The 27,512-nt window shown below is 43.7% G+C and overlaps 2 protein-coding genes across 4 annotated transcripts; both read left to right on the forward strand.

Annotated features, from left to right (window-relative positions):
* The first annotated feature begins 1,488 nt into the window (after positions 1-1,488).
* Positions 1,489-22,027, forward strand: LOC306932416 (coatomer subunit beta'-like). Of its 3 annotated transcripts, none has more exons than XM_079514220.1 (23): positions 1,489-1,625; positions 2,495-2,632; positions 3,187-3,273; positions 3,499-3,625; positions 3,870-4,018; positions 5,917-6,063; positions 6,646-6,745; positions 7,692-7,834; positions 8,440-8,639; positions 8,855-8,965; positions 9,191-9,279; positions 9,662-9,768; positions 10,522-10,665; positions 10,933-11,063; positions 11,676-11,883; positions 13,233-13,343; positions 13,609-13,823; positions 13,941-14,033; positions 17,028-17,208; positions 17,552-17,623; positions 18,159-19,532; positions 19,566-19,682; positions 19,981-22,027. In XM_079514220.1, exons 1-23 carry the CDS (start codon positions 1,623-1,625, stop codon positions 20,071-20,073), a joined length of 4,140 nt encoding a protein of 1,379 aa, XP_079370346.1. In that variant the 5' UTR covers positions 1,489-1,622; the 3' UTR covers positions 20,074-22,027. The 3 variants fall into 3 exon arrangements, with proteins under 3 accessions (XP_079370346.1, XP_079370347.1, XP_079370345.1); XM_079514221.1 differs by having other exon boundaries at positions 18,159-18,842; positions 18,891-19,682; XM_079514219.1 differs by having other exon boundaries at positions 18,159-19,682.
* A 4,825-nt stretch (positions 22,028-26,852) lies between these two features.
* LOC306932148 (uncharacterized protein) lies at positions 26,853-27,401 on the forward strand (the record flags this gene model as incomplete). Its single annotated transcript, XM_079513849.1, has 1 exon — positions 26,853-27,401. One exon carries the CDS (start codon positions 26,853-26,855, stop codon positions 27,399-27,401), a length of 549 nt encoding a protein of 182 aa, XP_079369975.1.
* Positions 27,402-27,512: the final 111 nt, after the last annotated feature.

Below are 27,512 nucleotides of genomic sequence, written 5' to 3' on the forward strand. Positions count from 1 at the left end.
ATGTATGATGATGTACGATGATATATATACGGGTGTGATGTTTTTGTAATACTGATATTTACAAGGGCCCAAAAAACACATTAAATAAATTCTTCCCAAAAATAAAAAAATATGCATGTAATGCCAGGTAGGTTATTACATCACTGCCAATAACCACAATCACACATGAGTCAGTTTGTCACACTTGTCACTTGTAGATATACAGCCATATTAGACAAAACAATAGACTGACACCACGCTAGACAGGAACGCCCAAAAACGTCACATCCGGTTTTAGCCTGGGGTAAAGAATTTCTATGGCTGCCAATGCAACTTGGTCCAATCCTTAATCACATATGGACAAACATCTATGCCGATGCTATCTAACTTGCGGAGGTAGTGTGCCTTGTCCACGGGCAACAGATCTTTCAACGTATGGCATTGCAAATACGTTTGATAATCGCTACTCTGCTCAATATTGTTTTGAAAATGCCGCAAATTGCATTGCAGTGAACGAGAGCAAATCACAACTTCCCCTGGGGGTGGGCGGAGTTACAGTTTTACGCGCCGTGGTGTCAGTGTATAGACCTTTTTCATGACACCCATATTGACAAATTATTGCGACCATATGTCGCATTTACTATGAAAACCTGCATCTCCTGTTAGTCACCCCATGCCTCCATATGTGGTCACGCCTCGTGACATCTCGCCTCCATATATGGTCACGCCTCGTGACACATATCACACCACCATATATGGCCATCTCCATATATGAAGACATGTGGGCCTGGGGGACATGGCATTTTAGCTCAAATCAAAGGGATTATTTTATATTTATTTCACTCTGAGGTAGGCCTAGGCCTACAAATATTTTTTTTCTATGGCGAAAAACCTTTAATAATATAAGATAAGCTTTTTGGAATTAGTGTTTTTGCTTATTTTACACAAGATATGCTGTATTATGATTTATGACCTGGGGACACAAATGGCACCGAATACTAGGAATGACCCATATAATTTATATCTATGATGAGTTTGACTAACATAGGGCCGCCAGTTTGAAAGTGGTTAAAGACTGACTCAGACACTCAGTTGACAGGTAGGCCTATTGTTTTGTTCAACGAACATAATTTGTCACTCACGACCAACTTCTGAATCATGTATTTTCTGCAAGTACCTCGGTTCACCTGCGTGTGTCGTCGTCCATTCATGAGGAGCAGCCTACTACTGTATTTACAGTATGAGCCGGGGAGACGGGTTACGGGTACAGCATGTTCTAGTTCCTCGAGTCCTCGTCACCACACCAGGCTTCCCGGCAGTACCCGTGGAAAGCCTGGGTTCTATTCCGAATTAACTAGTGTGATCCGGCCTATAGCCCGCCCACTATAATCCGATTATTTACATACTAAACGTAAATGCACACCCCGTTTCCGTGTCCGCTCTCGAGTCGGACCGGATCTGCAACACGCAAAGTGAAGTGATCTCAGCCTAGTTCTCCACCGGATCTAAGCGGGAGGAGCTAGCGTACCAGGATCCACGTCGCCAAAAAGATTCTCCGCAGAGAATATCTGGTCGGACAGGGCCGACGTGTGTAAGCAGGGAGGTCGGGCACTTCAATAAACGCCACCCGCCAACGTGGAAACATGGTAGGTTCAACGAAAAAGAATAACAAGAACAATGTAGTCAAATCACCTATAATAATAATTGTGGCAACTTCTGTCACGAGCAGTGGCTGTGAGTCAGTGTGCCAGTTCTGACAGTGGAAAGGGGTGATTGTTTGCATAGAAGATTGTTTTTCTGTTTAAAGTCCGCAGTTTAAAATACAAAACAAGTTAACAACCAATGCAAATGTTATAAATGTGTAGATAAACTGTTATACCTCTTAATAGAAATAGGTTATTACGATACATCGTGTGACAAAAACAAACGTATGGTAGCCCGTTCACACAACTACTACCACGAATGGTCATTGCTGTGGTCTTGGGAAAAGTTAATAGTTGAACTAGTTTTAGGGCACAAAAAGGCTTTGAATGTTTTGCTTGACTTGAAAGGTTGCAAATAACTAATGCGGTCATAAACACCGATGCATTCATGCAGCTCAAATGTGGAATGAATGAATATAAACAGACACACCCCCTCAAATAACTATCTCCAGAAGAAGTTGCATAACGTAGGCTATGCATTATTATTTGCTTCTAGTTTGTCATAGCCATCAAAAGGAACTGTCTTTAAATGTTTTGATGAATTGAAAATGGAGGACCCTGATGTAAACAAGTCTTAGTGGTTTCTCCTGGTTTTTATCCTCTTATCATTTTTTGTATTGACCTGTACCTTCCTTGGATTGTACGTACCCATTTTGCAATCTGTTAATACAATTTTCAAATCAATCGATCAAACCACAACAGACCCTCGTTGTTGTTGTTGGTGGCGGTGGATGAATTAACTCTGTGTTTTGCTTTGATTTCACTAACCGCCCTGTTTCCCCTCTCAATCTCTGCCTGCCTCTGCCCGTCAGCCTCTGCGGCTGGACATCAAGCGGAAGCTGACAGCTCGGTCGGACCGTGTGAAGAGTGTTGACCTGCACCCCACAGAGCCATGGATGGTGGCCAGCCTGTACAATGGCAGCGTGGTGGTCTGGAACCACGAAACACAGGTGACTTAACAACACACATTCAGTCAGGCAGGTCAGCAAGGCAGCTGGTCGAAACTGTCCGTGCATAACGGTCAGTGCACTCATGCAGTCATTCGTGCACAAGTCCCACATCACAAACACTCACACATTCAGGGCAGGCAGACAGTTACATGTATAATGTATATATTCTGATCTATTCATGCTGCATAATCTCATGCATGCATTCACGCTCACTGCACAAACTCGGCTTTCTCACTCACTCACTCAATTCATTCACTCTCTCACACATGCACTAGTAAAGGCCCACGCATACTTCACTTTTAGGGCGATTCGAATTTGTCCGAATTTTATTGAGGATGGCCCCTTGAGATGCAGCATCTCGTTTTAGAGTCATATACCGTAGGCCTATACCTACTCATCACCTAAATCTGGAATATGCGTGAGCCTTAACACACTTGCTCTCCATTCGTTCATTCAGTCATCTCACTCATCTTCTTCATCCATTTGTTCATGTCTTACCCATGATGTTCCCATGTTCATGATTACCCGATGTGTGCATCCTCCTGTGTTTGCAGAACCTGGTGAAAACCTTTGAAGTGTGTGACCTGCCTGTCAGAGTGGCCAAGTTTGTAGCAAGGAAACACTGGGTGATCGCAGGAGCGGTAAGCCTCATAAAGCCTGAAGAGTGCAGTCTGGATGTATCTCTGTATAGTCATATTTTTGAAACTGTACCAGCCTGATCTATATTCCAATAATAAAAATAAAAATGTGTTGGATCGGTCCATCAGCAGTATATTCTATGTCAGTACAGTACTAAATACACAAAAAGCAAAAGTATGAACATCAATATAATTAATCCTTTCCTTTGTCTCATTATGTGATTACAGGATGACATGCAGATCCGTGTGTTCAACTATAACACCCTGGAGAGATCTCATATGTTTGAGGCCCACTCTGACTACATCCGCTGTATAGCTGTCCACCCAACACAGCCCTACATCCTCACTAGCAGTGGTACAGGAAACAACAGTGCACAACTCGCCCTACAAACACTGTCTTTTTGATTTTATGTTTATTTAAACATTTTCTGGTGTGTGTGTGTGTGTGTGTGTGTGTGTGTGTGTGTGTGTGTGTGTGTGTGTGTGTGTGTGTGTGTGTGTGTGTGTGTGTGTGTGTGTGTGTGTGTGTGTGTGTGTGTGTGTGTGTGTGTGTGTGTGTGTGTGTGTGTGTGTGTGTGTGTGTGTGTGTGTGTGTGTAGATGACATGCTGATCAAGCTGTGGGACTGGGACAGGAAGTGGACATGCAGCCAGGTGTTTGAGGGACACACTCACTATGTCATGCAGATTGTCATCAATCCCAAAGACACCAACCAGTTTGCCAGTGCTTCCCTGGACAGGACTATCAAGGTACAGTGTACAGTACACACACACAGGTACATTCCAGTGCTCACAATTAAATCTGCTCCGTGATGCACACACATATATTTCAACAAACAAATGTCACCTACTCGGTTGCATGTGCAACGCCCGAGATTCTAACCCGGGTCTCCCACGTGGAAAGCCAACATCTTAACCACTAAGCCAAAGAGAATATTCCCTATGACCCGGGGGAGATATTAGACTTTTAGGGGATCAGACTAAGCTGCTAAGGGATAATCCACGACTAGTTTGTTGAGGCGACCAATAACCCACAGCAAAGTAGAGTCATTCCAGTAAGTAGGCTGGCTACGACCAAGCAGCCAAGGAATGATTCTAGGCCCTTTCAAAATGGGTGAGGTAAGCGATGGCTATACTACTGGAGCATCACTGTCACGTGTATGTTATAAAGTATTAAACTTCAGTTAAGATTTTTTTGTCAAAATAGTCTAATATATGGGGACAGGCCTAAGGCCATATGAGGCCTGTCTGTACGTACATCTGTAGTTCATATAGTAAAATCATACAGTTGCACACCACTGTCAAAAAGATGAATATGTTTTTACATTGCGGTCCATTAATGTGAAGTCAGGTGCTGATGCATTGGATTCGAGCCAACTAGTTTGCAGACTTAACTGCACATAAATGCAAAAGAAGGGTTTTAAAGGGATAGTTCAGATTTTTTTTAACTTAAGCTGTATGAAATATTTGCCATTAATATAGTGGTTGCAACTGTATTAATTGATTGCCCGAGTCCCGTGGTGGGAGTTCTGCTCTGGTTTTGGTGAAATATTAAGTAGTTCCGGTCATTTTGTGGGGGGCACAGGGGGCCACGCATTAAAAGTAAATGAATCCACAAAACTAACGTCATTTGTATTGTTGACCTATTTCTAAAATATTAGTGCGACTTTCGTTCATTTTTGACCCTTCTGTTTTTTGTGTCCATATCACTATGCCCAAAAAAATAGTTCCATGTGATAGAGGAACAAATACAAATTACTTTAGTTTTGTGAATTAATTTACTTTTACTACGTGGCCCCAGTGCCCCCCACAAAATCACTGGAACTACTTCATATTGACCAAAACTAGAGCAGAACTCCCACCACGGGAGTCGGGCAATCAATTAATACAGTTAAGTATTTCATACAGCTTAAGTTAAAAAAATCTGAACTATCCCTTTAACTGTGCCAATAACATTAAAGCTTTGATTGTTTGCTGTTGTTTACACTAGCTATTGCATACTGTAACTCACTGCAGTCCAGCTGGGGCTATGGGTAGATAGATTCCAAAATAGAGATGTACCGATACAATCTATTTCCTTCCGATACCCATAACTTGTGTATCGTGTGTAATAAAAAAAAAGTGGGGTCCAGCGACCCTCAGGGTTTCTTGAGGGGGTTTCAAATGGACCCTGACAGGTCTATAACTCAAATGGACCCATTTGTACACTCAGGGGGTTCTTGAAATTAAAAGGTTTGAGAACCACTGATCTAGGAATAAATAATAATACATTTCATTAATAATTGGAAAAGTGCAGCTCCAAGTTAGTAGTAAAATAGTAATGTAAATAGTACAGTACAGGTGCTGCGTTTTTTTGATTTTTAGCAGCGGTTTTCCGCCGGTTTTCCTTAAAACGCGTTCAAGGACCTTAAGAGTATAAAACAATATTGTAACAATAGCTGAAGCAATCAAAAGATATTACCATTATAAAATATCATCATGTTGCAATTGCAAATTGCCGTGTCGGATCAGCTTTTCCGGTATCAGAATAACTAATATATATATTGCATCCAAAAGCATCAGCATCTTCAGTTCAGCTAAACTGGACTCAAAATGGCTCCTACACACTGACTTGCACTCAAAGGTTGTGTACTTGGTCTGTTTTTAAGGTGTGGCAACTGGGTTCCACCACTCCTAACTTCACACTGGAGGGTCATGAGAAGGGCGTAAACTGTATTGACTACTACAGTGGAGGAGACAAGCCCTACCTCATATCGGGGGCAGATGACCGTCTGGTGAAGATCTGGGACTACCAGGTAAATAACGGACAGCATCCATGTGTATCCATTATTTACAAAAAGTAACATTTCATTTTTAAACTGATATACAATATTCAAACAAATTATGGCACTTAAAAAGAGTAAGTAAGTAACCTTGGAACCAACAGTTCAATGGGTGATTGAACCTGACCTCCCAATTTTTTTTTTATTTACCCAGGGAAGTAGCTGAGCACAGGTGTTCATTTTCAGCAACGCCCTGCACATAGAAACACACAGACAGACACACATGCACACACACACACACATTAAAACCTGGGAGCTGACCAGTACAGCCTTTCGGCAACAAGGGCGCTCCTCTAACCCTTAGGCCACCGCTGCCCCTAAATCTCCCCAATCTCACTTTTGTAAAAACAAAATCATGAAAAACAATGGCAAAATCTCTTTTTTATTATATTTTAAAATAATAAACCGCAAGTAATGATCTTTCTTGAAATGGACATAGTATTTCAGTGTATTATGTAGACGGAGAGAGGTGTAAAATTATTTAAGTTCCCCACCGATCTTGAGGTGTATTTTGGCTTTGTGTTCACTGACTCTGACCCATCCTTTCTGTATTAGAATAAGACGTGTGTGCAGACCTTGGAAGGTCATGCTCAGAATGTGTCCTGTGTCAGCTTCCACCCCGAGCTGCCCATCATACTCACAGGCTCTGAGGACGGTGAGTCGTACAATTAATAGATTCAAGAATCAAGATTATAAATAAATAGAGCACCGAAGTCTGACGTCGCTTTCAGTAGAGGGCACCAATACACAGGTTCATGTATTTTTTTAGTTGCATTGAGATCCCCATAGGGCGATTTTTGGTCACTTCATATAAGAACTGTGTTTGAAAAATAAACCGACCACCCCGGCCTTTCTGTCAGGGGAGTGGCTGTGTGTCGTTAATGATGTCCATTCATATTTGATACAGCCAGTTTCTGGAGAAAATTGAATGAATGTGGCCGCAAAAGCCTTGAAACTACATATGAAGGCAATGTCACTGCTAATATACGTCATGCCCAGCTGTCAACACATTGCGTTCCTGAGATTCCTCGTTGACGTAAGCTCAGCTGGTGGTGACTCGACTCGTACTAACCACGAAACATTAAATATCAATAAAATAAAATAAACAAAGTTTATGTTGTGCGATGGGCAGATGCAGCCACCCCGCCTACCCGGAAATGTAGTCTCTGGGTTGTTTGACTCGTTTATAACGCTTTTTTGTTACTCTTTGGGTATATTTGTACATTTCCACCTTCAGTCGATGCTTCATATCCATATGAGTGAAAAAGCCGGGGTGATCAGTTTATTTTCCAAACACAGTTCTTATATGAGGCGATCTAAAATCCTCCTATGGAGATTACAATGCAAATAAAAACTAAGTAGACGAACCTGTGGATTGACGCCCTCTACTGAGTACTGATAGTGACGTCAGGACTTCGGTGCTCTATTACTCAAACTAAACCCTGTAACCGCATTTACCTCTGCTAGGAAAATCCTGATACTTTCCTGCTGTTGGTTTCAGTACAGGGAAAAAGAGATCAGATTGCCCAATGCCCACTGTGCCCAGTATTATATATTTATTTGCCTTTTTGCCTTTTTTGGGCATTCTAACCTTATTATAGGTACTGTTAGAGTTTGGCATTCCAGCACCTACAGACTGGAGAACACACTCAACTACGGCATGGAGCGGGTGTGGTGTGTGTGTGGCCAGCGTGGCTCCAACAATGTGGCTTTGGGCTATGATGAAGGCAGCATCATCATCAAGGTATTCTGTGGTATTATGTAATAATAATAAGGAATTGCATGTTTACAGCGCTTTTCTATGCACTACGTGCCTACTCAAAGCGCTTAACAATGGTTCATTCATTCATACATTGGGAGGTGAAGCGGTGAACAGTCGACGCCAGCGTCCTCACTTCCCACATTCACACACCAATGGTGGCAAGCTCACACCGACCAACTCATTGGAGTTGGTCGGTGTGTGTATTACCTCTATTACACATTTCTCAATGGAACTTCACTTCTCTTCTCGCACCAATCGCCATCTTGCTACGGTACATGGAGGGGGTGTGAGGCTGTTGTAGTCAGACAAAACCCCCGTTCACTTGCATTGGACTCAATTTCCCAGAAGCCCTAGCAGCCCAGCGAATGTGTCGATTTCCGGTTTTGACATCATAACAGTTAGCTCCTTCCACCAGCTCCGCGGCAGAGACGGACTTTCTTTTTAATTATTAAAATAGGGCGATTTAGACACATAAAACAAATAGCGGGGATGTCGTATTAAGCAGGGCATATCGTTTGATCAATCAATTTAACGCCCTCAAAGTGTTAATTGAATTCCCGCCCGTCTCGGCCCCCTCCTTGTTTCAGCTGGGCCGTGAGGAGCCGGCCATGTCCATGGACTCCAGTGGGAAGATCATGTGGGCACGGCACTCTGAAGTGCAGCAGGCCAACCTGAAGGCCATGGGGGAGGCTGAGATCAAGGACGGGGAGAGGCTGCCTCTGGCTGTCAAGGATATGGGCAGCTGTGAGATCTACCCCCAGACCATCCAGCACAGCCCCAACGGGAGGTGAGAGCGGCTGGGTTTGATTCATGTGCTGGTTTACATGGAAAGAGAAGAAGTGTCATGATTATAAACTATGGCGATAAATATAGATTTGCACTGAGCATAGTAAACAATAACACCATAATAAAACAGAAATGATGTATGTACCAGTATGTACGGGTCTTTGATCAATGTTCATAATGATTCTCTCCACCCTCTCTGTTTGTGTGTACGTTCAGGTTTGTGGTGGTGTGTGGAGATGGGGAGTGGATCATCTACACTGCTATGGCGCTGAGGAACAAGAGCTTTGGCTCAGCTCAGGAGTTTGTCTGGGCCCACGACTCCTCAGAGTAGGTTCCTACACACCTCGACCAATCCTAACCAACACATTAACAACTTGAACCCTAGCATCCCTATTCTGGGGCTATAATGGCCGATCTACAAGCTCACAACGTGTCGCAGCGCAACACATTGTGAGCATTGAGATCCCTGGGGGGACACCGGTCAGTAGTATACAGGGGTTAAACAAGCTCAGCCACTTTCGTTAAACACCTATAATATGTCCCATTTGTTAGGTATGCGACCAGGGAGAGCGGCAACCTGGTCAAAATATTTAAGAACTTCAAGGAAAAGAAGGCTTTTAAGCCTGACTTTGGGGCTGAAGGTGAGTTTTGCTCTCTGCTCTGTTATCAAGGATTGTAGTTGTGTGTGTGTGTGTGTGTGTGTGTGTGTGTGTGTGTGTGTGTGTGTGTGTGTGTGTGTGTGTGTGTGTGTGTGTGTGTGTGTGTGTGTGTGTGTGTGTGTGTGTGTGTGTGTGTGTGTGTGTGTGTGTGTGTGTGTGTGTGTGTGTGTGTGTGTGTGAGATATGTTTGCTGTGTGTTTTTAATATGCACAGCGTACTCTGCTGTATAGTATTAGTGATTGGCTGAGTACGGGTGCTGGCCAAGAGAGAGAGAGAGAGAGAGAGTGTGTGTGTGTGTGTGTGTGTGTGAGAGAGACACCGGTATTTCCTTTCTAATCTAACTATAATGATGTACCTACCCCAGGTATCCATGGAGGCTTCCTGCTGGGTGTGAAGTCGACCAACGGTCTGGCCTTCTACGACTGGGACACCACTGAACTGGTCCGCCGCATCGAGATCCAACCAAAACATGTGTGTAACCCCATTCTGTTGTTTCACATTCTGGAGACAAATGACAGTTTAACCCATTTTGGGGCGGAAAACCCTTTTAGTGTTAGCATTATGTTATGCTAACACAAGCTCATAGCGCGCCACCGAGTGGCGCGCTACGAGCTTGTAGGTCTGCTATTTTTGAAAAATCGAAACATAGAAACATAGCTTTTTCAGAAAACTGTCAGGACATTTTTAGAATCTGATCTCAGGTCAAAATGGGTTAATGTCACTAGATGTTCATTTACCCAGTCAAATACAATGTGACATGTTTTTGCTCAGATTTGGCCAATCAAATCCGGAGCTTCAGATTTAGGTATTCGTCAATTAATTCTTCCCCCATCGCCAGTGTTTTTCATTGTTTTTACCGATGGTTTGACCCACGGTGCCCGTCTGGCGTATGGAGGGGCGGATGATCGTATTTTCATTCACCCAATAAAAATTGTAAACGCAATCATCGTCCTTTAGTTATGGGCCGTTGAATATGGTTTATTTTGACCAAAAACGCAATCTGGGAAAATAATCCGAGAAGAGATAAAAACAATATTTTTCTAAATCTGATAACGTGAAAGCGAAATGATCTCAATTCTTGTGGAGGAAAATCAAAATTCTCATTTGAGCAAGAATCGTGAAGCACTAAGTAGGATAGAAAAGCCAACGTCCCTGTGGATCAGGGTTGGAAAAAACCTTGCCATCAGACTGCGTTGTGTGTGATGCCAATTCTCCTGTCTGTAGATCTTCTGGTCAGACTCTGGGGAGCTGGTGTGTATCGCCACAGAGGAATCTTTCTTTGTCCTGCGTTACCTGGCGGACAGAGTGGCTGCAGCCCAGGAGGCCAAGGAGACCATGACAGAGGACGGGATAGAGGACGCATTTGAGGTCTGAAAATATCTACATCTGCCCAACGTTGTTCTCAAGGAAACCATACATAATTAATGTTATTGTGTATAGTAGTAGTGTGGATAATTGTAGATGGCGTTTAAAACTTGTGACTCCCTTTTCCATTTCTTGCTCTTACGTTTCTCCGTCTTTTGTTTGACTTGTCTGCCTGCTGTCTCCCTCTCTCCTTTTCCTCATCTGGTTCTCCAAACTCTCTCTTTCTCTGCCTCCATCTCTCTATCCATCTCTGTCTCTATCGCCGCCCAGGTGCTGGGAGAGATCCAGGAGGTGGTGAAGACCGGGGTGTGGGTCGGAGACTGTTTCATCTACACCAGCTCTGTCAACAGACTCAACTACTATGTTGGGGGAGAGATTGTCACCGTTGCTCACCTAGATAGGTCAGTCTTTATATAGTCAGTCAGCAAATTGAGTGGAAATGCAAATGTACAGAGAAGAACGTTGACTCATTGCATCTATGTTTGTTTTTACAATCACAGCAATGACATTATGAAACATTTAATAACTAGTTAATAGATTATGTGGTGTGAATCAAGGCCTTGTGACTATAATCGCATGATGTAGTATATGTTCAGCTGCTCCATCTTTCCACCTTTCCTAAGCCTGTCGGCTATCATCTATCGTCAGAACAAAACTGTTCCCAAACTGTGATGCGTGCACCCCTTGTGGTGCGCGAGCGCCTTCTAGGGGGTGCGCGACATGAAAAGGCTAATGGTGGTACTATGGTTTTATTTGAAATGTATTAACATATTATGCCAAATATGGCAAGTATATGCAGAATATATAGCCTATGCTGCATATGCCATATTCAGGTTCATATATGTGCATATATGTGGATAAATAGGAAATGTATGTCTCTATGCAATTTTGATTTCCATGTGGGGGGGTGCGTCAGCTAGGTCGGGAGGTAACAGGGGGTGCATGGCCAAAAAGGTTTGGGAACCGCTGTTCTAATAGAATCTAACTCAGTGGTTGTGTCGGCTGTACGTTAGGACCATGTACCTGTTGGGCTACATCCCTAAGGACAACCACCTCTATCTGGGGGACAAGGAGCTGACCATAATCAGCTACTCCCTGCTGGTGTCTGTGCTGGAATACCAGACAGCCGTCATGAGGAGGGACTTCGGCATGGCCGACAAGGTCCTGCCCACAATCCCCAAGGAACAGCGGACACGTGTGGCCAACTTCTTGGAGAAACAGGTAAATGTGATGCCACTCATCTCTCTTAGGCTTCACTCACACCTTTCGATCTAGCATACAACATTGATGCATGCCAGATGTAAAGAAAGGGTTTGTTTACATCTTGCCCCAATGCATTTCCAATGGAAGTCACATGGTTTGACACAACATTTGTGTTGTACGGCTTTCGGCTGACACAAATGTCAAACCATGTGACTCCCATTGGAAATGCATTGTGAGCTTGCATCAGTCAATAAGTCTCATGCATCAGCTATACATAAATCTGTTCTGAAGGTGTGAGTCAGGCCTAAGTCATTGCACATCTGTTATTTTCTTCCTTTGCCCAAGATGGGAAGACAGGATTATGCACATATACAAATGTATGAGTTTGTATGAATGATTGATATGGTCAGAGTCTCCTTCTCTTTTATGAAGTGGAAGGCATCCAGATGCCCTCTAGGCAGGAATGCTGTCCGTTTTATATTTTATATTATCTTTTAGACTAGAGCATGCTCCTCTTCAGCCTGGCCCTACTTCACCCAATGTTTGTAGTAGATTTGGGTCGATTTCTAGTTTGTCTGTTCCGGGGTCCAAGGTTTTGGCTCTGAGCTGACCAGCAACAACAAGGACATCAAATGTCAGGTGTGTCAGGCAGTGTGTTAACCCATTTTGAGCGGGAAACCCCTTTTGGTGTTAGCATTATGTTATGCTTTAGCTATTGAAAAATAGCAGATCTACAAGCTCATAGCTTGTAGGTCTGCTATTTTTGAAAAATCGAAGAACCACTGACATAGAAACATAGCTTTTTCAGAAAACTGTCAGGATGTAGAAGACATTTTTAGAATCTGATCTCAGGTCAAAATGGGTTAAACGATGTGTGTTTCATGCGTACAGTATCTTCTGCGCATCTGTTTACAAAGTCTCATGTCTGCTCACATAATCAATAAGCTGAGGAAAGAGGTGAGCTAAAAAAAAACCTAGGGAAAAAAAGTATTTTTTTTACTTTGTAAGTGTGACCCCAAGTGGTTAAAGATGGTATTAGCAGTCCTATATCACGCTCAGTATCACACTTGTTGGAACATGTTTACACCAGCCCATATCTACTCTGAATTGAGGGGAAAACATGATTTATTCTCTATCCAAACACAACTTTTTGTCCCCCTTATGAATTCAATGACAACCTTCTGTTTGCAGAGCTCATTCATCCTTCATGCAACTGTCAGTTCCACTGTCAGTTCCACTGCAGGGCTTTTGGGCCCAACATTAATAACTTACACATCTGTTGTTTGCTTCCTTGTTTTTCTTTTTGTTTATTCCTGAGCAGGAATTGTTGATTGCAGTACTTGAAATCCATTTGCTGTGTTGTATAGGGTTTCAGACAACAGGCCCTGGCGGTATCCACTGACCCAGAACACAGGTTTGAACTAGCTCTACAATTGGGGGAGCTGAAGATCGCATACCAACTGGCGCTGGAAGCTGAGGTCTGTACTCTGTACACATTGGCGCACGCACGCATTCATGCAACACACACACACACACACACACACACACACACACACACGTCATGAGCTAGTAGTACAGTAGTCATCATTCACAATTCTTTCACAAGTTTAAATACAAGACCTTGTTTGGGTTACCTGCAAACATTGACTGTGTGTCACTCACTAACTGCTTGGAACTGTATTATGTCTTTGCCTTTTCCCACAATGATGATAATCCTCACACCTTGGCACACTGGCCCTGCAGTCAGAGCATAAATGGAAGCAACTGGCAGAGCTAGCCACTACAAAGTGCCAGTTTGGTCTGGCGCAGGAGTGTCTGCACCATGCCCAGGACTATGGAGGATTATTGCTGTTGGCCACTGCATCGGGCAATGCAGCCATGGTCGGCAAACTGGCAGAGGGGGCTGAGAAAGATGGCAAGACCAACGTGGCGTTCCTCACCTATTTCCTCCAGGGGAAGTGAGTGTCTGTCAAAATGAATCGGGCCAAGGGAGGGGTTGGAGGAACTACTATTTTTATCCAGATTCTTTGAATGTTGCTCTTAATTTACATTATATTTATTTCAATCCCTTCCAGATTGGACAAATGTCTGGATCTCCTCCTCAAGACTAACCGTCTGCCAGAGGCTGCATTCCTGGCCAGGACATACCTGCCCAGTCAGGTGTCAAGGTACAGCTGCCTGTGAATACATAGATGTGCATACACTGATGCACTGACAATATAGTTATAGTTTCCAGCAGTGGCGTGCACAGACATTTAGAGGGGCAGGTGCTCAAGTTAAAAAAGGGCACCTTGTGCAGCGTGTGGAACCGGCCGGTTGCCTTAATCCATTTTGGGCGGGAACCCCTTTTGGTGTTAGCATTATGTTATGCTTTAGCTATTGAAAAATAGCAGATCTACAAGCTCATAGCGCGCCACCGAGTGGCGCGCTATGAGCTTGTAGGTCTGCTATTTAAAAAAAAAGAGAAAAAAAAGTTTTTGTTTCTTTTTTTTTTCAAAAGGGCACATTGCCAAAAGGGCAGGGGGTGCTCTAGCACCCCCTGGTGTCTATCTGTGCACGCCACTGAGTTATAGTTTCCAGCAACGTCTCGTCATAGAGAGCCCCCTCTCTCTGATCTCCGCCCCCTCGCCGGGTTGTGGGGCAACCTGAACCGTAGCTGAACGGTGTGAATGACAATTCACACGCTTTGCGTTTTGTAAAATTACTCATTTACCGACTAAAGATTGAACGGAAAACTAATGGAAAGACGAGGCTTGTGCTCAACATACGTAGAAGCTATTAAGAAGAGAGCTTTATCTCCGCAAAATCGGGGATATTATGAACACACGTCACTTACACACAGAATGGAAAGATGATTTTGACAGCTACTTCAAGGCTACAACAACTGATGCAGCGCAGTAGCCTACAACCACCTCTATCTGAAGGAACGAACTGTTATACATGTAATTGCTTAGCGAAACATCTGCAGAAATCTTTCATGCCCCATGTTTATTTTACATCTGCTGGTGGGTGCTCAAACTGCTGATTCACATCCACAGCCATAGTGCAAAACAAAAAAGCGTCAATACTTTGTTTCTAGTTGAGCTTGAGCTGTCTGGGCTGTTGACAATGTAGGCTACAGTAATGTATTTGATTGCCCATTTGCCTATGATAACACATGGTAGGCTATGATTCAAGAACACTTATTAACAATATATAATAGGCCTACCTCTAGATCCGGTGCGTTTTTCTATTGATTGTTAATCTCCACATTAACTCACCAGGGTATAGATTGGCTATTTTAATAAGCTACCGGTAGTTAATTGACAGTTGAGCTACTTTTACGTCTTTTGCAGAGCAGTGACGTTTTGGCTATTTTCTGGGTGTTCATTTAAACTAATGAATACATTAATCAAGAACACTAACAAGATACAATACAATGTACTGTAGACCGGGTGGTTTTTAACTGTTACATCTGTTCATTGAAAATAGCTGATCTGCAAGCTCACTACTAGGTTGTAGATGGATTACAATTATACTAATAGTGATATATAAATATATAAATAAAATCATGACATGACCAGCTAGACACCCAATTAAAATAGAAACCTCATTGATTATACAGTATAAAAGTGTATGTGGCTTAATTAAATGACCAGTTCTTTGGCTGTGGTTCTGTGCGCCGTCAGTGCACATTTGCTTGAAACTTGATTGTTTGATAGAAAGTCCAGACAATATCCTTCCTTCTAAAGTCCTTCTGTTATGGCACAAGTATGAACCGAGCAAATCTGCACCATTAAAGTAGTGTAATCGCATGGAAACGTCACTGTTTAGGCTACAAGCTCGTCATGTCACTCTAGCAAAGTGATTGATCTGTGTCTCTCCTAGGGTCCTATTTGCCCCACAACAAGGATGCGGGCTGGAAGCGACAAATGTTTACGCCCCTTTTGGGATATTTCGCTGGGCCCTATAGAGCGTCGCAGTCCCGCCTCCTACCATGGACCAGGAAATGAATCCCAATGCATTTTCCTCATAGACATTTCAGAAAGTATTTATTTAAAGACGGTTACGCCACGGACAAAGCCAACTCGAGTCGTGACAACTCATGACAACACAAACAATATTTTGGACCAAACAAATAATTACAAAGAAGAAAAACAACAAAGAAAGTGTTGTAACCTGCCGTTTTTTTCTTCTTTCTAATTATTTTTTCGGCCCCAAAAGTTGTGTTTGTTGTCATGATTTGTCACGACTCGAGTTGGCTTTGTCCGTGGCGTAAACGTCTTTAAATAAATACTTTCTGAAATGTCTATGAGGAAAATGAACGGAGAATCATTTCCTGGTCCATGGTAGAGGGCGGGACTGCGACGCTCTATAGGTGCCATGCTTTAATGCTTCCTGGATCTGCAGTTTTTTTTTATTTATTTTTGTATTATTCTTTATTTACCCAGGGAAGTAGCTGAGCACAGGTGCTCAGCTACTTCCCTGGGTAAATAAACGCCCTGCACATATAAACACACAGACAGACACACACACACACACACACACACGTTAAAACCTGGGAGCTGACCAGTACAACCACAGTCTTATACTGTTGGCCACTAAGCAGCTCCAGGGGGAGCATTTGGGGGTTCAGTGCCTTGCTCAAGGGCACTTCAGCGGTGTTGGGTGAGTGATGACAATCACTTCCCCACCCAGATATTTCTGGGTGAATCGAACCGGCAACCTTTCGGCAACAAGGGTGCTTCTTTAAGCCTTAGGCCACCGCTGCCCCAAAAGTATAAATACAGTAATCTGTTTAGCAAAGCTATACAGTATATTCTGTCTACAGTATATAGTGTACATATCGTTGCTGTGTCGGGTGGAAGCCATTATGTCCAATTGTCTAAAATAAATGTATTAACCCATTTTGGGCGGGAACCCCTTTTGGTGTTAGCATTATGTCATGCTTTAGCTATTGAAAAATAGCAGATCTACAAGCTCATAGCGCGCCACCGAGTGGCGCGCTACGAGCTTGTAGGTCTGCTATTTTTGAAAAATCGAAGAACGACTGACATAGAAACATAGCTTTTTCAGAAAACTGTCATTTTCAAACAGACATTTTTAGAATCTGATCTCAGGTCAGAATGGGTTAAAGAAAACTAGCTGCATGAGTAACCTGTGTGCAATCTCCAATCCTCCAGGGTAGTGCAGTTATGGAAAGAGAGCCTGTCCAAGGTGAACCAAAAGGCAGCAGATGCTCTGGCCGACCCGACCCAGTACAGCAATCTGTTCCCAGGCCTGCAGCAGGCCCTGCTGGCTGAGCAGTACTTGAAAGAGACCCACGTCACGGTCAGACCTTCTGCAGAGTACCCACTCATTATGGTCAGTGGGGAATATTGTTGGACAGTACAAATGTTTAAATTCATAGTAGAGAATTTCTCTTTGGGGTTCAAGTGGGTGTTCAGCACAGCAGTGGTTCTCAAACCTTTTAATTTCAAGGACCCCCATTACTCTGAGAATATACAAAATGGAAACAATACTCTCAGAGTTACAGACGTGTAAGGGTCAAAGAAGTATATAGGGGTTGGGTTTAAAGTGGTTAAATGAACATGGTTAACATGGTGGTTAACATGGTGGTTAATATACTGTGCCTGCACCGCATTTTTAGCATTATCAAATTTGAGATGCTGACACCAGCTTCTTCGTTGTTGTGTTTATTCTTAAGCCCAACGAGGATCGTAATGTTCTGGAGGATTGTGCAGGCTATGTGCCAACAGGAGTGACTGCTGAGCCAGAGGTAAGATCCTACCGTTGAGAATTAACTGTCAAATTGGTACTCCAAATGTTTTTAGCCTTTATTGAACCAGGCAAGACAAATTAAGAACATATTCTTACTTACAATTGTGGCCTTGCAAAAGGCAGGGCCTTTTGAGGGACAGGGGAAATGGGGCTAAAAGAAAATAATCAGATTAAAAGCAAATAAAACACAAAGCACAGTAAAAGCAAGAGCATAATCAATAGTTCTCGATTGTATAACGACAATAGCTCGTTGTAAAGCAAGGTTATGGTTTGCATTTGGGTTTAACTGTTTGGTGAATCCTGCTGCTTCTTGCTAATGTTATGGAGGCAATATTACACAATAATTTCTAAATTATTACAGATATGGATGTTTATGCCGCTCCGCTTCATCTTGTTTGTTGTCGCATCACTTTAACTGATACATATAGACACCCATTCTATCTGTTTGACTACTACTGTAGATGTTCTGTTATATATTTGATTGTAGCCGTCAACAACCTACTTGATGTAAAATGTAAAATATGTTCCAACAGGTTATTGTTCAGGAAGTGATGGAGGGTGTGGATGACACCCCCGTGGCAGCAGCTGTGGTAGAGGCTGCACCTTCAGAACCAGCAGCGGTGGAAGAGCCCATTTCCAGAGATGAAGAGGAGCTTATTGAGCCTGTCACGGCGGCAGAGGAAGAATCCATTCCGATGGACACATCGCCTCCACCGGCCACAGTACCGACGGAGCGTATTGAACCAGCGCAAGCAGAACCCGTCTCCTCTGAAGAGGCTGTGGCTGAGCCAGAGATGGCAGCAGCAGTGGAAGTGGATACCGTCGCCATGTCGGAGGTGGCGCCAGTCAATGCAGAACAGGACCTTTTGGAAGATGTGATCACAGAGGCTTCCATCGAAGAAGCCCCAGTCATCACAGAGGCTCCTGCCGTAGAGACCCCAGCCATCACAGAGGCTCCCATAGTAGAGGCCCCAGCCATCACAGAGGCTCCTGTCGTAGAGACCCCAGCCATCACAGAGGCACCCACATTAGAGGCTCCAGCCATCACAGTGCCTCCTGTCGTAGAGACCCCAGCCATCACAGAGGCACCCACATTAGAGGCCCCAGCCATCACAGAGGCTCCTGTCGTAGAGGCCCCAGCCATCACAGAGGCACCCACAGTAGAGGCCCCAGCCATCACAGAGGCACCCACAGTAGCGGCCACAGCCATCACAGAGGCTCCTGTCGTAGAGACCCCAGTCATTTCAGAGGCTCCCACATTAGAGGCTCCAGCCATCACAGAGGCTCCTGCCACAGAGACCGCCGTCATCACAGAGACTTCCATCGTAGAGCCCCCAGTGCTACTTCCCACCTCTACGGAAGATGTTGTATCTTCACTTGAGATGGGTGTCCAGGAAATGTCTCTGGCAACTGACAAACCTCCTGTTGAAGTCGTAGCAACAGAAACCATTGTTTTAGACACGGTGCTGCCTGTTGTTGAGACCACCTCGCTGACCATTACAACAGAATGCACACAAACTGAGTCAGCACCAGCAGAAACCATAGTGACAGAGGTTACTGACACCCTCATATCTTTCACTGAGGAAACTGAGTGGGTAGCAACAGATGTTCTTGTGGCAACAGAGTCGACGCCCGCGACCGCTGAGGCAGCAGCGACGGTGCTTGTTCCGGAATCTGCGGCATCTGCACCTGCTGCATTGGATGAACTCATCACTCTAGAAGATCCAGTCAGTTTGGATATGAATGAGCTGGACACTGTTTTAATCCCAGACCTGGCGCCCATTCTAGCACCAGTCCCAGGCCCATCTGCAATACCGGTAATGGAGCCAGTGCCGGCCTTCGCCCCAGCCCCGGCCTTCGCCCCAGCCCCGGTTGTACCAACACCAGCAGTGCCAGAAGCAATACTGGTACCCTCTGTGGCAGATCCTCCAACCCCAGAGCCACCGGTACCTGAAGTTCCAGCAGCAGTTCCCTCACTCGGGAAGGCAATGGAAGAGGCTAATTCTGGAGGAGCTGAGGAACCACCAGAAGACCTAGAGATGGAGATGAATGATGAGGTAAAAAAAGAACAATGCATTGATACATTTAAGTACATGTATTTGTATGGTCTTATGCACCACCCTGTGCCACATTCAAGTGCAATTTATAAGCCAGATTTATATTTAGTTGCTTGTCAGTTTTGCGTGTGAAAATGGCAGATCTACAAGACACGTTGCCCTCTCTCGATTGATTGTCAGCGTGTGACATTGGCACGCAGCTGAGTTTAAATACGGTTTGCCATGCAACAGTGTTGCTGCTTAGCTGACTGGTAGGTTGTCCACAATGCAAACTGTGACTTGTTTTTTTTTGTTCCAGGGGTTGGATGATCTTGACCTGGACAACTTTGACCTGGATGACGATATCGACACCTCGGATGTTAACTTGGATGAGGACTTTTTGGACGACTAGGGAAAAGACATTTTTAATAAGATACCCTTTTTTATCCTTTTTTTTTCCTTCTTTTTGACAAAGTGACCAAAGAACACAGTGTTGTCTTCTTTCCATATTTCTATATCAATATGGACATATTTGGAGGAGGGTGATTGTTTTTAAGGTTTTTATGCTCTTGTTTATGCTCTTGATTTAGAGAACAGTGAAGGAAGGGAATAGGAAAGAATTAAGAAAGCAAAGGGAACAAGGCAGTTGAAAGGAGTGATAACATGAGATACAGGTCTAGGGCAAGGTTCAAGGTTAATACTTTATTATTACATCTTGTGTTCGGGTACATAAGAATACAATTATTTAGTTCTGCTTCAGACGTTGTATCAGCAGAACAAAATAATTGTACTTTTATGTAACCGTGCACGAGATGTAACCTCAGGTGGAGTGTTTTATCCTGTGCTGTTTACAATACTACACAGTAAAATCCTCTAATAAAATAACTCTGAGAGGGCACAATGTAAGGGTCCATTTGGGTGCATTTGTACACTGTCTGAGTTACAAATCAATAAACTAACTCCAAGGGTTTTACTGTGTAACTGGATGTGCTGAAAGAGTTCCAATGTACTAGCATTCTTTTAGGTTATCATGACATCTACACTAGGGAAATATTTTCAACAACATTGTGTGTGCACCTGGAATTAGATTGGTATCACTGACGATTTATTCACACTGCCACTGACTCTTTAAAAGCCTATCAATGTTTAGGTAACAAATTGTTAAAGATGGAGTGCCACGATTTTTTTCCACCCTAAAACAAGATCATCAGCTATTATTATAATATAAGAAGTGTACCGTATTTGTTAAAATCATGCTTTTATGTGGACACGCCCATCAGTTCATTAAGTATGCCTGGTTTGCCTGATGGGTGGTGATCCACCTGAACTGAAGCCACCCGCACCCACAGCTGTAGTTGTATGATAAAGGTGGAGGGTTTAGGGGAGGGGCTGATAATGTGATGTCACTATATTACTGTTTATATCATTGGCCCGTTTGCCTGTCAAGGGTTCAGCCTCCAGGAAGAAACCCTAAATACAAAGTAAATAAACCATTGCACATAAAAACAACTCCAGGGTGTCTAATGAAGTACTGTCACCTCATAGACACATGAAAAACTGGGAAAATACAAAAAATGTGGCACTCCATCTATAAGAGGTTGAAACCCCTGTATGTGTGTTTACATGTCGGACACTTTAAAACTGTTGGATGCTGCTTTGATGCAAGACTTTCAACTGTAATCATCACATCAGTTTATGTGCAGTTGAAAATGTGACATTGAAAACGGTTCTGCAATGGGGAATGTTTTACAGTTTTCTGTGAGATCCTGTACTGTCTGCAATATATTTCATTTGGCATGCTGTTTTTCATTTCTTTCTTCTTTTCTTTGTAACTACATGGTACCTCTCTTCATTCTTATACCTCAGAGAACACCACTGTTGACTAGGGGTGTTGTCAACCTGTTGAAGACTATTCATTTCAACATTCCAAATTGAAATCTAAATGCAATTGAACCCTGCACTTGGTAAATTACACGGTGAAAATATGTAATTTGTATGCTATGCTGGAACCTTTTCAATAGAATACCAATTCCAAGAGATTATATAATACAAAACAGAACTATTCCATATTTGGGGCACGATACTGTCTTGGCATTTAACTCATAAGGGACCATAGGATAATAGGGCAACATTTAATTCAATATTCATTCAATATACTGTCTCCTCAAAGAACCTAGGAACGTGAGATTGCGGTCATCCCAATCTGCTGCCTTTTAGTGCCTTTCCTATTTGATAGGAAATCTACTTTGTTATAACAGATTTGAACAAAAGTGCCTTATGGAACTAGAATATTATTTTATGGAGACTGGATGCGTCTGGGCTATAAATGTGAATGGAATGATTTTCGTTTCAATAAAAACATACATTGTTAACGAAGCCTTTTTTCTTTGAGGTCAAGAAACGACATAATACACAAAGTTGCTGTGACAGGAGAACTTGGCTCTGATGAGTCTACTTTTTTTTAAGTATACAGTAGCTGAAGTACACAACTGTGATATTCTCCCCCCCCCCCTTTCTTTTAACTTAATAAAGGTGTTCTTTGTGCCTCAACACAATACCTCTCATTTGCTGTGATTTTCTGGAGGGGAATATTTGTGAAACATTTTATTTCCATACTCCCCAGGATTGGTTGGTTGGAAGGGGATCTGATTTGTATAAGCTTGCCTTGGTGTGACTGTACTAAACAGGCATAGAGCCCCGCGCCGCGCTCATGGGACCGGACCTTAGTCTTTTTCAAAAATTATTAGTGGACCTTCAGCATTTCTAGTTGAGGACCCCTGCTGTATATGCATGGCACAAAGTGCTGCATTGGGAATTCTGCCTTTCAGTTGTGACAGACTGTGGATTCAGGGATGGTGGAGACATAGGCCTACATACATGCATGATGAAGTCAGGCATTCATTTACAAAATAATAAAAAGTAAACATTTCAAATACGGAGATACAAGGTTTCTGCCCATACTGAAAGCTACATGGTTTGGTTGGTGGGGGACAGCGTGTTTGATTCTCTGATGCTTTTCAGCTGCCATTCCACAGAGTCATCGGGGCAGACTGAGGCTTTATAGATGAGGACTCAGAAGCACAGCCAATCCTGGCCTGGGGCGTGGACGAGGTTGACGAATCAGGAGTGGGGACAGGGCCAGAGGCTGTACCTGTCAATCTGCAACACTACCTGCTTTTAATCAGCCACTTCACACTCAATCACCAATCAGCAGATTCAGCACCACACCCAACTCTCCACCATTCTCACATCATCCACCTCCATTCACCAGAGATCAGGCTGTGAGAGGGGTGGGTGGTGTCCTTAACGATGTTAGTCGCTCTCCTCATGCATCAAGGTACCAATGATCTTACTAGCTGTTCTCAGTATCCTGTTCAGTTGTTTTCTCTCCTCGGCTGTACTGTTATCACTCAGGAGATGAAACAGTAAGTGAGAATGCTCTCGATGGTACCTCTGTAGAAGGCTGGGCTGGAAGATCAACTCTCTAATTGATGGACGGCAGGGCGCAGATAGCATTTTATAACTGGGGGGGACATATTTGGGGGCGATCTGTGCGCACAAATTGGCATTTTTTTGGAGGGGATAATCCCCCCTCCTCATGAAACTGAGGGGGTCGATCCCTCCCCCCGTCCCCCCCCCCTATCTGCGCACCTGACGAAGGGGGAGGCACTGCTGGGCCTTTTTTCTGATGGCACGCCTGAAGCCTTTAACACTGAAACTAACACACAAAACGCCATTGTGACCGTGCGTGAATGTACTAGTCTGTTAAAATAAACACAACATCATCTATTCCTATGGTAGTGTCTCTCAAAACAAGTTCAGCCTGTTTGCTGTGGCACAAACCTTGGGTCTCCATATTTTCTTCATAAATGAATGCCCTACTTTGTCACAGGAGATTGTTGCTCAAAAGTATAGCAAAAATAGTCAATCTACATACAAGGTCACAACTCATCACATTGCGCAGTGTTGTGACCTTGTAGATCGGCTGTCTGTGTTTTTTTTGGGTTTTTTTCATAATTTTTAAACTATGGAAAGTATTGACAAGAGACTTGTGATTGTGTTACAATTGGTTTGCTGGAACACAGGTTATTTTCCCCATTTCCTGAAAGAGTAACGAACAGTAGCAGTTGGGTTCCTGTGGCCGGGAGGTGAAAGACAGCTCAGGGTCGACACTCAACAGCATGCAGGTGGATGTTAAACAAACCACCCAGAACAAAATCCCCATTCTTGTACATTCTGTTCAGATCAAACTGAGCCTGCAAGGAAGAGGAAGCTGATGAAGACACAGGACAGAAGGAAGACAACAATATCAAGGTCAAGCACATGTGTGAAATCAGGTGTATGTGTAGATAAGCCCTCATGACTGTCTTCCTCTGCCTAACACCCCCTCCCTGAATTCTTTGTCCAGTTGTTACATTTTATACCCTTGTGCCAACGTAGGGGCATTATGTAATCTTTCAGCAACACCCATCGGCAGAGCCGGATTTACCTTGCTGAGGGCCCCCGGGCTGGAGCAAATTTGAGGGCCCCCCTTGGGCTCGCGGCATAGCCGCGAGGCCGAATTTTTTTTGGGCTATTTTGTTTTTTTGGGGTACCCAGGCCCCTAAAAAGAGAGGCAGGCAGGCAGAAGCTCTCAATGGTTTAACCATAATACAACTAAATACAATAACAATACACACATTTTTTTTTTTTGGGGCCCCCCTAGTCGGGGGCCCCCGGGCTTCAGCCCACCCTAGCCCAACGGTAAGTCCGGCTCTGCGGTACTATGCCATCCCCATGTGCCAACTTAGGTCACTACGTAAGTCAAAAAACAGGGTTATATATCTCACCAAGGCCACAAGACTGTTGGTCATGAAAACATTATGGATTTTAGAAAATCCTTTATTGATTGCCTTGAAGTTTGATGTTTTGACTGCTAGTGTTTTTCTGTTTTTGTTTTAGGATAGTGCATGTTTTGATGTGTGCATACAAACACACATATGGCCCTCATTTATCAATTGAGTGTAAATTCTGCCCCAAATTCGAGTGTAGGATTCGTAGTACACCCACGTCGGGTCGGCATTTACAAAGTGATCGCAGACAGCTGTTTCTTCCTTAATTTCGTTCCGACGTTAATAAATGTGACGGCTGAAATCTATCTGGCACGCCCTATAAAATCTAGCCTCGCCCTCGTTTTTGCGACATGAACAACTGCAATACGACCTGGAAACCATGGTTACAGGGGAAAAAAAGTTTCACCTGTCAAACGAAGTGCACTTTCTGACAATGCGCAGGATTCGTTTGAATCGCAGCAAAGCTTTCTGGTGTGAATGTCACCTAAGTTGCCTTGCTGCCCCCTCCCATACACACACACAGACGCACGCAACTTGTTGTATCTTAAATAAATAAACCTGCATGAATTAAATAAAGCTGTAGGACTACCCTGTCTGTTTCTCCTCTCGCTTCGCTTCCCTTGCTGCCGCCTCACCCCCCGCACGCACGCATGCACGCACATATCGCAATTTGCAAGCAACTGTCACTGTGTTGTTAGTTGTATATTAAATTATTAAAGTCTTTATTCATTTAATATACAACAAGATATATTAGTGAACGAAAACCTGAACCTGTGAACCATGAATTATATAACAAATAGGCACGCACACACGCTGCAGTTTTGCAAGGTGCATCTCCTGTCCTGTAGTCTGTCTCTCTCTATCACGGTGGTCCGTCCGTGACACCGTGACCAATTGACCATGCACGTTCGACGACAGTCTATTTAAATTGCCTCGCTGTCAACTGTCAATTATATGAATATTGCAGCCAAAAACCATAGCCTCATGTGGCACTGGACAGTGGTGGGCTGCAGGCTGGCTTAGCCTATACTATCTCCGATGCGTTCCCACTTGCGCTGGCACGGCACATTTGGCATTCGAGCGACGCGAGGAGGAGATTGCGCATACTGTAACTCCAGAAAGACATCGGCCTGCTGTAGATTAGGCTACAGTAGGCTACCCATGTTGGGACTCTCCGCGCTGCAGCAGTGCACTATAGGCTACTCTCCATCGTCCCGTCATGGAAATATTTCAGCACAGACAGCCCAAATCCTCGCATGTATGCGCTCATCATGCAAAACACTGTTTAAATGGCTTACGCATCTAACTTGCAACATTGTTTTTAAATGCGCGATTTTAATTGCTTGCTTGTAAAGTTGGAAATCTCCTACTAATTTCCTATGACACAAAGACACATCGTTGATGTATTCCTTTACTTTTTATTTTATTTTTTACATTTAGCCCATATACATACCTACACAGTTTTATATAAACATTTTAGGAGTGAATACATATGTTTCGATGCCTGTGACAGCCTCTCAGCTGGTCAAACAATGCTGCTCCGCTGTTCTACGACAGAAAAACAGGTGAGGACAAAGCGTACGACAGCTCCCGACCAGACGTGGTTTTTGTCTTGGCTCAAGTTCAAAATCAAACGTTGGCGCAAATAGTAAATGCCGAAAATTGCGGTAATTTCGGCGTACACCCATATTTTGGCGTACGCACGGTTGATAAATGAGGGCCTAGAGTCATATACAAAATGTTTGGAATTCACTCTTTTGGCCCTTGGCTGAGTGGTGTCACCTGGCTGGCAGCTCCACAAGCACACAAACATGTATTTAATTAACCCAAGCCTAAGAGACATGTCAACAAGCCATTTAATTGAAATGCCACTAGGTTTAAATAATAAAACTATGCAATAACACCAATTCAATATCACATGGGTCAATGCGTTGCTAAATCAGCCATTCATTTCTGATGTAATTGTAAATAATTAAATATATATAAAATAAATAATAGTCTACACTTCACCCTATCTGGAATAGTAGTGTATTATGATTATACCTGGTATCTCACCTTCAATATCTGTCTTAGTTGACACATGCAGTGTGTCTGAATCACATAATCAGCTACTGTGATCCCCCTCGTGCCCTAATTAGGCAACCTACTGTAATAGCTACAGTGATGATGTCATATCCTCACCATCTCCTTTATTGGGTTAACTTTGACCACCACCCCACCCATATCCCAGAAGCCGAGGTCTGCAATCTGTTCCACAGGGATTTTGTTGTGTGCTTCTGTCACTTTGCCTGAATTCTGTTGTTCTCACTTCTATCACTTTTCCTGAATTCTGTTGTTCTCACTTCCTTCTCTTTGCCTGATGACGTCTGATTCAGAACAATGTTCTTGTTGCTCCCACAAACCTTCCTCGTCTAGTACCTACCAGACACTGACTGAAATGGACTTTGAAAGGGGTATCTGGTCTGCAGCCATGCATGGAGACCTGGACAAAGTCAGGAACCTCGTCCAGAAGGGCACAGACCCCAACCTGAGAGACCTGTCAAATTTCACTGCCCTGCACTATGCTAGTCGCAATGGCCAGCTTACTGTATGTAGGTTCCTTCTTGAGAGCGGTGCCTGTGCCTCACCCCAGACGCCGGGCGGTGCGACTCCGCTCCATCGAGCAGCATACTGCGGTCACGTGGACGTGGTTAGGCTCCTGTTAGAGCACAGAGCAGATCCTGGGCTATGTGACGACGACGGAGCGTCTCCTTTACACAAGGCTGCAGAACGTGGTCAGGAGGAGGTATGCAAGCTGCTCCTCCAGCACCGACCCTCCCTCCAGGTTCAGGTGAACAAGAAGCTCCAGCTTCCTTACCAGCTCGTCAACGAGGGTCATCTGCAGGACCTGCTAAAACCGCCACCGTGACACAGGGGTGATTTAGCTCTGTTTTTGTGCATCTATGCTGAGGTCTGGATTGACATTGATAAAGTGAGCAAGAAACGTCCGATTACACTCAAACTTAAAGGGAAGAAGTCA

The sequence above is a fragment of the Electrona antarctica genome, assembly GCF_951216825.1.
Source record: "Electrona antarctica genome assembly, chromosome: 11".
Classification (NCBI taxonomy): domain Eukaryota; kingdom Metazoa; phylum Chordata; class Actinopteri; order Myctophiformes; family Myctophidae; genus Electrona; species Electrona antarctica.

Bases quoted from the DNA above. Each gene is read 5' to 3' on its own strand.
- LOC306932416 (XM_079514219.1), top strand. The intron at 11,064-11,675 runs GTCAGTCTTTAT...GCTGTACGTTAG, and splicing joins ACCGTTGCTCACCTAGATAG to GACCATGTACCTGTTGGGCT. The intron at 17,624-18,158 runs GTAAGATCCTAC...ATGTTCCAACAG, and splicing joins GAGTGACTGCTGAGCCAGAG to GTTATTGTTCAGGAAGTGAT.